Source organism: Aythya ferina, assembly GCF_964211825.1.
Source record: "Aythya ferina genome assembly, chromosome: 1".
Taxonomy (NCBI): domain Eukaryota; kingdom Metazoa; phylum Chordata; class Aves; order Anseriformes; family Anatidae; genus Aythya; species Aythya ferina.
Genome location: NC_140296.1, coordinates 127,471,162 through 127,483,236, shown reverse-complemented (window position 1 = coordinate 127,483,236; position 12,075 = coordinate 127,471,162). Strand labels below are relative to the sequence as shown.

At 37.4% G+C, this 12,075-nt stretch overlaps 1 protein-coding gene across 2 annotated transcripts in view; it reads left to right on the top strand.

The window, feature by feature from the left end:
- The window catches only part of DYRK4 (dual specificity tyrosine phosphorylation regulated kinase 4), a 28,039-nt gene extending 17,388 nt beyond the window's left edge, over positions 1-10,651 (top strand). For both annotated transcript variants that reach the window (XM_084514802.1, XM_084514801.1), the window contains exons 9-14: positions 1,741-1,822; positions 3,393-3,565; positions 4,765-4,825; positions 5,371-5,500; positions 9,542-9,696; positions 10,153-10,651. In XM_084514802.1, coding sequence (XP_084370928.1) covers positions 1,741-1,822; positions 3,393-3,565; positions 4,765-4,825; positions 5,371-5,500; positions 9,542-9,696; positions 10,153-10,391 — 840 coding nt within the window. In that variant the 3' untranslated portion in view covers positions 10,392-10,651. The remainder of the gene's footprint in view (positions 1-1,740; positions 1,823-3,392; positions 3,566-4,764; positions 4,826-5,370; positions 5,501-9,541; positions 9,697-10,152) is intronic.
- The last annotated feature ends 1,424 nt before the right edge of the window (positions 10,652-12,075 follow it).

The window sequence follows — 12,075 nt, the reverse complement described above, 5'->3', positions numbered from 1 at the left end:
TTCTTAAGAATTTTTTATTCTGTTCTTAAGAAAATTCTTTAGTATTTTTAATCTTTTAATTTCAGGTAAACCATTCTCTCGATTTTTTTTCCAATCATCAAATGAACCAATAAATAAATAAATCATCTCTCAAGTAAAAATGCTAAGGATGGAATTCTGCTCTCACTATGCGTAATGTAATCTAACTCAGAACTCCAAAAAGTCAAGTACTGTCTGTACCCGCTGTCTTGCCGACATCTTTAGCAGACTGGTTTACAGTGAGAAGTGAGGCTTGCAAGATAGTCAAAATATTGTAATCTGAAACAATTGCCCTAACAGGAAATCTCTTCCCAGACAGCCACTGCCATGAAATAAGGTTACCAATATCAATGAGTATAGTCTGCATTTAAATAGAGTGATATTAGTGAATACTTAATGGTTTAACTGAAAGAGAATTTTGTTCTCATTCTTTAAGTATGGTTTCATGACTTGAATTTTTGTTACCTGAAGCTCACGTGTGTTATTACATCTGCCTCCTATGATATTTCTCAATGTAAGTTAGGGCACAGAATTGCTGTGGACTTCATGCTAGGTAAGTAATGGCCCCAGAACCTGATTTTGCCATTAATCAGTTTCTTTGCATTGTGCGGGATTCAGTATTAGAGAATGAATGCTACCATGAGCATGGAAGCATAGCTAGCTGCAGAGAGAGGTTACATCCTGTAACAGGACCAAGACCATCTGGGTTGTGGAAGTGAGTCCTTGTCTTGACTTTCATCAGTATCAGCATCTTCCTCCTATCTCCTATTTTTATGAATCTAATAGCACAAGAAACTATTTTGTCACTAGTTGACAGCAATCTGGGAACTGTTCACTCCTTCAAAACTTTGACGCAAAATTGGTATAAAACTTGTTGATAAACGTAGCTGTCTCTCTGCTGAGAAGTGGAAAAGACCGTATGATCAGAAAGAAAATCAAAGGAAATTCTTGATCTCAAGAGATTTTTAACAAGGGTAGAATTCAACTATCCAGCAGAGAGCTAATAGGCTATGTTTCCTCATTGATGCAGATATTCCTGAGCTAGTTGTATAGGAATCACTTTTCAAGTTAGAACTGTAGGCACACAGTACTACTCTATCAGCACCCAGCTAATATGTCGATAGGACTGTAACATTGTAATTCATTGCTACTTTGATATCTCCACACCACACTATTGTGAGGTGGAAAGAGATAGGCTTACAGAGTATGGTGAAGGTTGAAAGAAATAGAGGGAAGATATGTGAATTACAACTTGTTCATGGGGCAAAGGCTTTCTGTGTTTACAAAAATAATGGTTCTAGTTAGATCATAATGTGACCAGATACAGTTCGCCTTTTACTAAGTTAATAACAATGGGTTTGCAGGGGCTCATTCTGCTCACACAGCAAGTAGTCTCACTGGCTGGTGCCTTGATAACACCACACACTGTGCAGTGCAGTGGCTTGGAATGTATGTCAAGGACCAGTGTGCCTGCCTAGCTAACCTTCAAACTCTGTCCATTTACAAATCTCCCCTCTGCTTTTGCACACATTCCTGGATGTGGTTGCCTACTCATGTTAGCAAATGCGTTCTCAGGGAAGATGAAATTTTAAGCTTTTGTTATGCAGATAAATGTAGACCTGATATATGTTGCTTTTTTACCCAAGTGTTCACTAACCTAATGGGGTGTTAACCTTTTTTTTTTTTTTTTTTTTTTTTTTCCTGTGATTTTTCCCCCTTTAGGAGAACATATTATTATATCACAAAGGCCAAGGTTCAGTTAAAGTTATTGATTTTGGATCAAGCTGCTATGAACACCAAAGAGGTTTGCAGAAAAGTCAAGTTGATGTAATTTTCTTAATAAGTTTTCTTAATTTTTAATAATGTGGGAAAAGCTAATTCTTTGATTGATCTAATATGGTCGCCTATGTCCCTAACCAAAATCTGACAAGCTGTTCAGCCATTGGTGGTGGAACATATACTTGTAGGAAATAAATAAGCTATTACCATGTTTCTTCTTTGTCCCAAGCCTAATCAGCCCTCTACTGCTGTTGAACTTAGAATTGCATTTGCAAAAATGGTTAGCTGAAATGGGCCTATCCAGATAATCCCAGTTACATGATTTAACAAATAGTTTGTAGGATCAGGATAGGTCCAGAGATCCTTTCCCAGTGGAAAGATTAAAAAACAGGCACTTTTTGGATGAATACAATGAGGTAGGAAACAGAAAAGAAAAACAGAAAGAAATCTAGACTACATTTTAAAACCAAAACTAGTCTTGAATTGCTCCTTTATTTTCCTATGAAAGTTTGATATATAAACTGAACCAAACATGTTCATTTATATTTTGGGATTCAGCCCATTAGATTTGCATCACAGTTTTGTAGGAGCAGGTAATCATTTTAGGTTTTCCCATATTTGAATAAAATATAATCTGAAGACACAGCCTAAAATATTTGCAGATAGTAACAAATTGAAACATAAACATCAGTAGAAAGAAAGAAGGATCATGACTGAGACTCTGTCAGCTGAAACAAGACTCAGTGCAACCCTCAAATTGGTACAGGATTAAAGAGTATAAAACAAAAAAATCAGTTATTTATTTGTGATAAAATGACAGAAAAACAGCCAACAATTATACAGTTGGCCAAATGCACAGATTACCACCATGGTGCTCTTTATCTGCACAGATTTGGTGAAATCGCATGTTGTGCAGAACTAACTTTTCAGGGCACTTTCCTTCCAGAAAGATTTCAAATATATGGGAATGTAAAGAACTGCAAAAATATAAACAAAGTGACAATCAGGTTGATAAGAATAAGGAAATAACAGTGCTTGTATACTGTAATAGTTTTCATTTGTTTGAACTGACAAGAGGCAAAAGGATAAATCTACTCATTGGGAGTCCAAACTTGGAATGTGATTTTTGATAGTTGCTGTGAGGCTATAGTTCAGACAATAATGCATGAACAGGGGAATCAGAAGGCAACAGGAGATATTCCCTAGATATCAGTAGAAAAAAGTATTTCCTATAGCGTAAGATTGTGATAACGAAGAACCCTTGATTCATTCAAGGGGAAGACCTGCAAGTATGAAAGTGAACAGAATAAGCTGAATCACAACATTAGAAGAAGAGTTTCTTTTAGTAAAACCTATTGAAGTATGATTTCAAATAAAATAGTGCTAAACATATTGCTCATTGATTTCAGAATGGGATAAGGGAAGGTTTTCAGAGCCTGTGTGAGCAGTCCATTAATGGGAGCTAGTAGTTAGAGTAGATATATGGTGCTTGAACATAGATATCACTTTTCCTGTGGAATCTGGAATCCACATTTCTGTCTCAATTACAATATTTTGCTTCTTGTCAATTTTTTATTTTTATTTTTTTGTTGCAGTGTACACGTATGTTCAGAGCCGGTTTTATCGCTCACCTGAAGTGATTCTTGGTCATCCTTATGCCATGGCTGTTGATATGTGGAGCTTAGGCTGTATCATGGCTGAACTTTACACAGGCTACCCACTGTTTCCAGGGGAAAATGAGGTTGACCAACTTGCTTGCATCATGGAGGTAACTTCTGGGATTGTATTTTGAATTACATACTCACTTGATAAACTGTGCTGCCAGCAACAAAAAGAAATTTCAAGAAATGAAGAAGTATAATTGATGAAGAGACAGCCTTTTAGAGAGCGGTTTATTGCAGCCACAAGACACTTTGAAAGGATAGGTTCTAACAAGAAATTGTTATTTCTATTTCTTGTGCTAAACGCTTCTTTGTACATTCACTGTCTCGCTTCTGAAGGAAACACATTTTAATCTGCTCAGAATTTGTACAGAGAAGCTACCACAGAAGTATATCTAGGGGGAAGGAAAAGCAATACAAATTATATAACAGGCTCCTCTTCTCTCAGAGATCACAGAACTGACAGTCAAGTGAAATCTGTCAAGGTCTTTAGTCCAAGCTCCTTCTGAGAGTGAGATTTTTGCTGATCAGTCAGCTGTGGCTTTGTCTAGCAAATCTTGAAAACCTCAAAGTCTGGAGTTTCTACCACCTGTCTGCATGAGCTGTTAAAATGCTGCTCTATTCTCCCGGTGAAAAAGTTTTTCCTCACAGTCACCCTGAACTTCTCAAGCTACAGTTTGTGGATGTTGCCCCTTCTTATACTGGCTGCCTACCAAAGAGTTTGGCTCTGTCATCTTTGTAACTGTTTCAGGAATGTAGTGTGATACATGTATATCCTACCTCAGATCATCTACCAAATGTTAGAGTAGGTGCAAAGCTGACCCATGAAAGCGGCTGCATACCAACCACTACACTGCAATCTGATGTTGAACTCAGCCCCAAATTCTCATCCTTCTAGTGCCATGTCAGTTTGTACAAGATTTTTCAACAGCAGCATCTCTCTCTTTGGCTTCCTACAATGTATTTTATTAACAGAAATGCTAGTTCTTAGAGCCCTCTGTGGATGAAGATCCTGATGTCAACTTTTATGAGAAGACATTTTCTATGTGCAGATAACTTTAAGGGAATCCATTAATTTCTTCCAAAATAAAATGTATAAAAGCAAATGGCTTGTTCATACAAGCATTTGCTTTTATACAAGCATTTGCTTTTATACAAGCAAATGGCTTGTATAAAAGCAAATGCTACATTCAGCTTCTTTTCAAATGGCGTTAGGTGAAATATCACATCTCTCCTGATGGCTGTTGTGTATGTTTATGAAATGAGCAGTAACTCCATGTATTTTTTTTTTTTTTTTGTATTGAAGGTTTTGGGTCTTCCACCAGCTGATTTTATCCAGGCTGCATCAAGGAAGCGAACATTCTTTGGTAACTGATTCTGTTTGTTTTTCCTTGCTGGACTCCTCTGCTCGTTAATCACTGATAGAGCACTGGTAGAAAGTAGGGTTAGAAGAACTTAAGCTGCTTCTTAGCTGACAAAACTTCCTTCAGAAAGAGGTATTGAGGTAAAGCAAATTGATAACATTAGGCCTACAAATGAATGTGTTCCTGTGTTCTTCATCTTTTATGGGCCTCATATTGCCAAGCTGAGAGAGAAGAAATTGGGAAATCCATTCCATTGTTACGTCTTAAAAGATGTTGTTTCAGAAAGGAACACAGGGTTGGGGAAACTAATTTAGACTAAGTTAACTTCTCTGGATATCATGTGGTTTTGGAAAAAATTAACAAAACACTTAGTGTAAGATGCAATCTCTAGGATGTAACCAGTATTGTTTGCCACAATGCTGACAGATAATCAGTTGAACAGGACAAAGCTGGAGTTAGTGGTATGGATGCGTACTGTTTTTGCAACTCTTAAAGTTTTGGTCAAGATTTTTAATGTGATTTTTTTTATCATGTTTTTATTTTTTAAGATTCCAAAGGTTTTCCTAAATCCATAACCAACAGCAAGGGAAAAAAGAGATGCCCAGACTCAAAGGATTTAAGCACAGTGTTGAAAACTCATGATGCTGGTTTCTTGGACTTTCTGAAAGGATGTCTAATGTGAGTTCATAGTTCTGATTTACATGCAGCAGACTGGTTTTGAACTTGCTTTCAATGTCTTGTGCCTTTAAAATCTTTGTATCTGTTTGTTGGCTTTTGTGTGTGTGTTTTTGTTTGTTTATTTTGCCCTTCATGGTATTGTTAGGGTAGCTATTACAGATACTCACAGCTTATTGCAGTGAAAAATAATTGCACAAAAAGACTCAGTGTAAGGGACTAGTTCAAGCTACGTTTAAAAAAAAATGTCATGTCTAAAAACATCTCTCCTTCCTCTGATGTTGCAGACTAAACTTTAAAAGCAACATTTTTTGTCTATTTAGACCTTTTGTATTTCATCCTTTCTGTTTTATCTAAAATAAAGGTTCATTCTTCTATGGAGGGTGTTGGGGTCATTCAGCTTGGAGAAGAAAAGACTCTGGGGAGACTTTATAGCAGTCTTCCAGTACATAAATGGGACCTACAGGAAAGCTGGGGATGGACTTTTTATCAGGAAGTACATTGATAGGACAAGGAATAGTGGTTTTAAACTAAAAAGTTAGATTTTGATTAGATATTTGGAATAAATTCTTTCCTATGAGGGTGATGAGGCACTGGAACAAGTTGCCCAGAGAAGCTGTGGATGCCCCATCCGTGAAAGGGTTCAAGGCCAGATTGGATGGAGCTTTGGACAACCTGGTCTTATGAAAGGGGTCCCTGACCATGGCAGGTGGGTTGGAACTGGATGGTCTTGAGGTCCCTTCCAACCCAACCCATTTTATGGCTGTGATTCCATGATTCAGATTAACACAAATAATGATAATGCACTGCCCCAAGGCAGTGCATATTTGCAAATCAAAGTTTGGTTTTGTACTTAAATCAGCCTCCTACTCTGGTGGGAATAAAGTCTTCCAAAATTTCCTCCAGTGGGAGATATATTGGGAGCTAACTTAGCTGACTTGAATTTCTTGATCATATTTTCTGTGCTAGGTCTTGGAAATGGCAATCAGATGATATGTTATGGCATATGTATGAAAATAGTTCTGCTTCTTTGAATATCTGCTTGCAACGATCTCACTGTCAGTATGTATGTTCCGTGGGTGAGATTAGACTTTTTGGTTATAATATGCTATAGACATCCCCCGTTGCACAGGATAAAAGGGCAAAGTATATTCAAGCATGTCTCCATTCCAGAATCAATAGTATTGTTTGCTTGTTCACTTCTTTCTTGACTGTGGTAGTTAGTGTGGAGAATTGCTTAGCATATTTACTGGAGTGTTACCTTGTATTCTGCATGCTGATTTTTTTTTTCATTACCATAGTTATACTTACTTCTCATCAATGGCAACACAATGTACGTTTCAAGAATGATCTGATCTGAAGTATCAGATAGACCATATTTTTTCCATTCTTAAGATTGAAATAAAGTTTTATAAATCAGTCAATCTCAGAATGCAAGAAGAGTCTAATATGTCTCAGGTCCTGTCATTTCTAAGATAATATGTTGACTTCACTCCAGTCAAGAATTTTGTTACTATAGGGCAAGTAGTATACAAATGTTTTCTTAAAGGAAATTGATGACTGGCACAATTTTCTAAAATGCTAGACACAAATAACATGGAAATGTTTACAGTCTTCACAGAAGTTAGGAATCAGACAGATTCTCTATGCCATGAACTTTTTACATAGTACCACAGAATAATTTAGGTAGGAAGAGACCTCTGGAAGTCCTTGGAAGTAGCAGGGCAAGTCCAAGCAGGGCAAACTTGGATCAGGTTGCTCAGAACCTCGTCCTGTTAGGTTCTGAGTATCTCCAGAGAGGGAGAATCCACAGCCTGTGGCAATCTGTTCCAAATACAAAGCACTCTCATGTTGAGAGCATCAATGGCAAGGAGTCTTTGTGTTTGTGTGGGGGAAGGGAGAAATATTTCAGTGTCAGCAGCATATCATCTGTCTTCACAAAGTCATTGGGACTTTTTTATAAAAGAGGTATTGTTGGGAAGGCAAGCTATTTCATGGCTCAAGTACGATCATGGCTTTTCCAAAGAGGTCAGGTTACTAAGCATTTTACATGGTGAGACTCCATGATATGAGGTGTCATTTTACGAATAGTTAAAACGAAATCTGTTGGGAGGTGGTTACTAATGAAGTTTTACTCATCCATTGAACGAGAAAACTGAGCATAGAGGAACAAACTTGTGTCTGGTTGCCTTAAATATTTACCTCTTATTATAGGTAGAGTAAGCTTTTGTTCTAATTTTTACTGAAGTGTAATGGCAGCAGAAGCTGGTTCCATGCCTTTTGCAGTGCTACCTCTGCCTTATGCAAGGCTAGTATTTTGTGCCTTGTTTAACATTGTAAAATTCTTTCTAGCAGTTATGGGTTATTTTCCTAGAGAAATCCAACCTAGTTTGCAGTTACCTCTTCTCGTGTGTCTTGCACAAGAAGATTGCTTTTAATGTTCTCTGTTTGCTAAAGCTGTATGAATCATTGAATCATTTTGGTTTGCTGGTTGAATCATAAAATTTAGAAACAATTTCAGTGAAGCAAAGACACCTGTAAGCAAGTAATTTCAGGTCACAAAAAAAACATTTATGCTGCAGTTTTTGTTGTTATTGTTGTTTGTTTGTTTTAATTTTCATAGGTTTGAAATGAAAGCTCATTGGTGACAGAAAGAATTGATCTATTTGGTGTTTTGAAGTTGTCAATCTGTGTTTTTCCAAAGCAGCTTTGTACATTTGCCATGACCTCACAGATAGTTTTGTTCAACTTGAGACTAAAAAAGAATTCAGTCAGCTCTTGTGATGGCAAGAGCATCTTTTTTTTTCTACTTCATTTCTGTACAGTTCTAAACAGCATTGATATTGGGCAAATCAGAATGAAATACCCTGCAACTAATGTAGAGATTTGTGACATAAATATTAGGATTGTTATGAATGCAGTGTGAATGGAAATGTATGCTTGCTTAAGCACTGGAGTAAACAGCACAATGAGGGCCCAAAGAATTGTGCATATTAATAACAAATGATACCATTCCCAGGACACTGGTCTCCCTTGTAAAGCTGGGAAGTGCAGTGTTTGTGTTACAGCCAGGACAGTCAGGAAGCCTGCATTCTGGTGATACCACAGCACAGGTGACCAGCAGTGAAAAATCTGAAAGGTTGCAGAATATCACCCACACCATTAACTTTCCTGTTAGTCAAAAGCAAACAAAACAGATACATATTCCAAATCTACAAGTGAAAACAGACGATGAGTAGTTACCTTGCACAACATTCCAACACTTATGGAGATCAAAGTCGGAAAGGTTCTTATGTGGAGGACAATGCCTAAATGCCAGGTGACTTCTAAAGGATATGAAAGGTCTGTCCAAGGACTATTTCACTGTCACCAGTCAAGAACAACCCCAGAGGTGTGGTGAAGACTCAGTAGATGTCATCTCTTGTCATCTGTGTGACACACAAGTGATATCGGCCAGAACACTTGGTATTTGTGAGTGTGTAGATGTGAAAACTGTGTGAATTAAACCTGTGAGAGAATGAATGTGAGAAGGTAAAATAAAATTAGGAATTTTGTAAAAATATCACCTTCCATTTCCATAATAAGATCTCTCATGAATTTGTTAAACTAATTCTCCACATTAGTTTCAGATGCAGCTAAATTAGAGAAGATTTATCTTTTAATGAATTACCCTATGTCTGATTTGTGTTCACATTCTTGGAGCTTGCATTGACAGAATGTGAAAACTTTGAAACAAATATTCAGTTGGGTCCCTACCCTAATAACACTATAAACTGCACATTTTTGTATTTAAAAATATCTAGATGCTACAGATTAAAGCAAAGATGAGATCAGCAAAGCACATAGTGCTGAAGTAAGTAAAAAGCTTTTAGCAAGTAGAAAGATGGAGAAGATCAAGTAAGATTTTTCTTTATTTTCCATTAAAATTCTTTTGTTTCAAAAAATGGCCTCATGGCATGACTTTCAAATACTGAACCTCTTGGCTTAAACTAACTTTCAGTTATAGCTACTGTTGAATAACTTTTTGCCTACTGTGGATTTAAGGTGGGAACCTGCTCAGCGCATGACTCCAGATGAAGCAATGAAACATGCATGGATCCAGGAACCAAAAATATGCAGAGCAAAACAGAAAATGCAGGTTTCAAGGAAGCTGAGTGATGGCTCTTTCTCTACACCAGGAAAGAAAAAAGAGAATATCCGTAAGCATGTCTACCTGGAAAACTAACTGCATTTATATTGGTGTTTGGTATTTCTTTATATTTCGTAGCATCTGACCGATGTAAGGTGAGGTGATAGTACACACTATGCAGATAATGAACAGTCACTGGAATCTAGTGAATATAGCAACTATTTCTTACCTCTACAGAAATAGATCTGCCCACTACTTATTTTTTGTAGTGGCTCCCAGCAAGAAGACTGGTAGCACTAACGGTTCACAGAGAAAGCTTTTCCCTGTTCACAGCAAAATAGTTATGGTATCTGACACCATACCATAGTGCACTTCACTTTCAGAGCAAAAGAATGCAGCAGTGGTTGTTGTGAGATCACAACAGAAATTTTCAATTGATTTTTTCTGAGTTTGTAGTGATCGTGTGTTTAGCTGCTGCTGATAATCCACAGTCTCACCCTATCATTTTATTTATTTATTATTACAGAAAATATCTGGAAAGATACAGCTGACAATGTGAAAAGTGAACTGGGTGAAAGACTGACTCTCACTGTGCCCTCCACAGGAACAACAGAAAATGATGTACAGAATCACACAATGAAACATGCTATCCCAGAGAAACTTTTGGATACTGAAATAGAAAAGCCAGTCAAAAACGATCAAGCAGAACACAGTGGTGAAACAGCTCTTCCAAAAAATTCTTTCTTTTTCCCACCAATTAAATAATGCAGAGTATAAGTAATGATTGGTTCAGTTGCATACCTGGTGTATTTTGTAGGTACTTGTACTCAGGAACATAAGCTGTATCTGTCTGAACATGGACTGTGCATATTGTAGGTTTATTTAATGTTCATTTTACTTTGAAATAGTCCAGGAAAAAAAAAAAAAAAGAATTTGAAAAACATTCATTTTCCTCACCTCCATCCTTGCTATGTTCAGAGATACTTTACAACTAGCAGCAATAAAATGGAGACTGTAGAGACAGAGTGGCTTGTTCGTGATGTCATAACAGACTTCTGAATTTTAGGTTTTCCTGAAGCTAAAAGAACAAATGTATTGACTAAAGGATCTGAATCCTTTCACATACATCAGCATAACTAAGGAATAATTCACAGATAGGCTTGCTGGATTTACTTCTGTATAAAAAATAGAAATCAAACACAGCATCTCCACTTTCCTCCTTCTCTATCTCATCTTTTTTTGTGTGAAGCACTAGATGGAAGCCATTGTCGCACTTTTGTAGCAGACTTAGGAATGTAAATTATGTTCTTTTGCTCTTCCACAACAACAGAGGGTGGTATTTCATGCCCATTTCTGCAGGGACTTCACTCAATACTCATATCAACGAGAAAAAGGAATTAAAGCAAGCTGTTTAGATTCATGGGAATTGTTCTCCATAGGAACTTAATAGTCCAGAAAAAAAAAAAAAAAAGAAACAGAAACAAACAAAATCCACGAGATTTCTAGGAACCCTATGATTTCTATGCTCAATTTAAACATTAATCTCTTTGGCACACACCTCGTTATGACTCATTTACCTTACTGTGGCTTATGGATAGTACTGCAAAATATGAAAGCACATAGTGAGGAAATTGTCATACAAAATGCAGCTGCTGCTGTAACAGTGCAAAATAGTAGTCCCAAGAGAGCTAGGTGATTGTTGGTGTTAAGAGTTACCATAACAGCAAACTCCCGCAGGCCCTATGTGCAAAAGGAAAACCCAGAGAACATGAAAATGCTCCCTACACAGTTCTAATACAACAATGAATAAACAAGGCGTCTGATAGGGTCCAGAGGCGACTGCGTTACAAGAGCCCTACTGTAGGTGTGCTGCCAAATATAAAGTTAATGGAAACAGTCATCTCAGAGAAAATGGGCTGCACAATAAAAAGTGACCATTCATGTGGGTTTCAGGCAAGTCCTGGGACTCAGGACTGCACAGCTGGAAGATAAGCGACCCAACAGGGCAACAGCCCATTATTGGGTGTAATTGAGTGATTAAGCGTCTTGGTATTCTGGCAGTAAAATGTCATTCTGCTGTGATTCAGATGTTACTGACAAGCAGGCCAACTTGCAGTACCAGAATTGTCTGTATCTCTGGCTTCAGAGAGACTCCTGTTCAGCTGAACTCTCCTGAAGACTATAAAAAGCTTCTGTTCTTCCATGGAAGAATATGCCAGAAAAAGTGAATTCTCTTGTGCACTGCATTTATTTCTGTGATTACACAATACCCAAAGAGGGTGAGTATCAAGTGGGAGGTACACAGAGCCCTTACCATGTTTCATGGAGAAGGAATCCCGCCCCTGATGGGAATGGAGCTAGACTCATCAGCAGTTTTAGGGAATATTCAGATAGGTTTTTGCAGATATTTGGAAAATATTTTGGATATTTCTTGAAAGTAACACAGAAG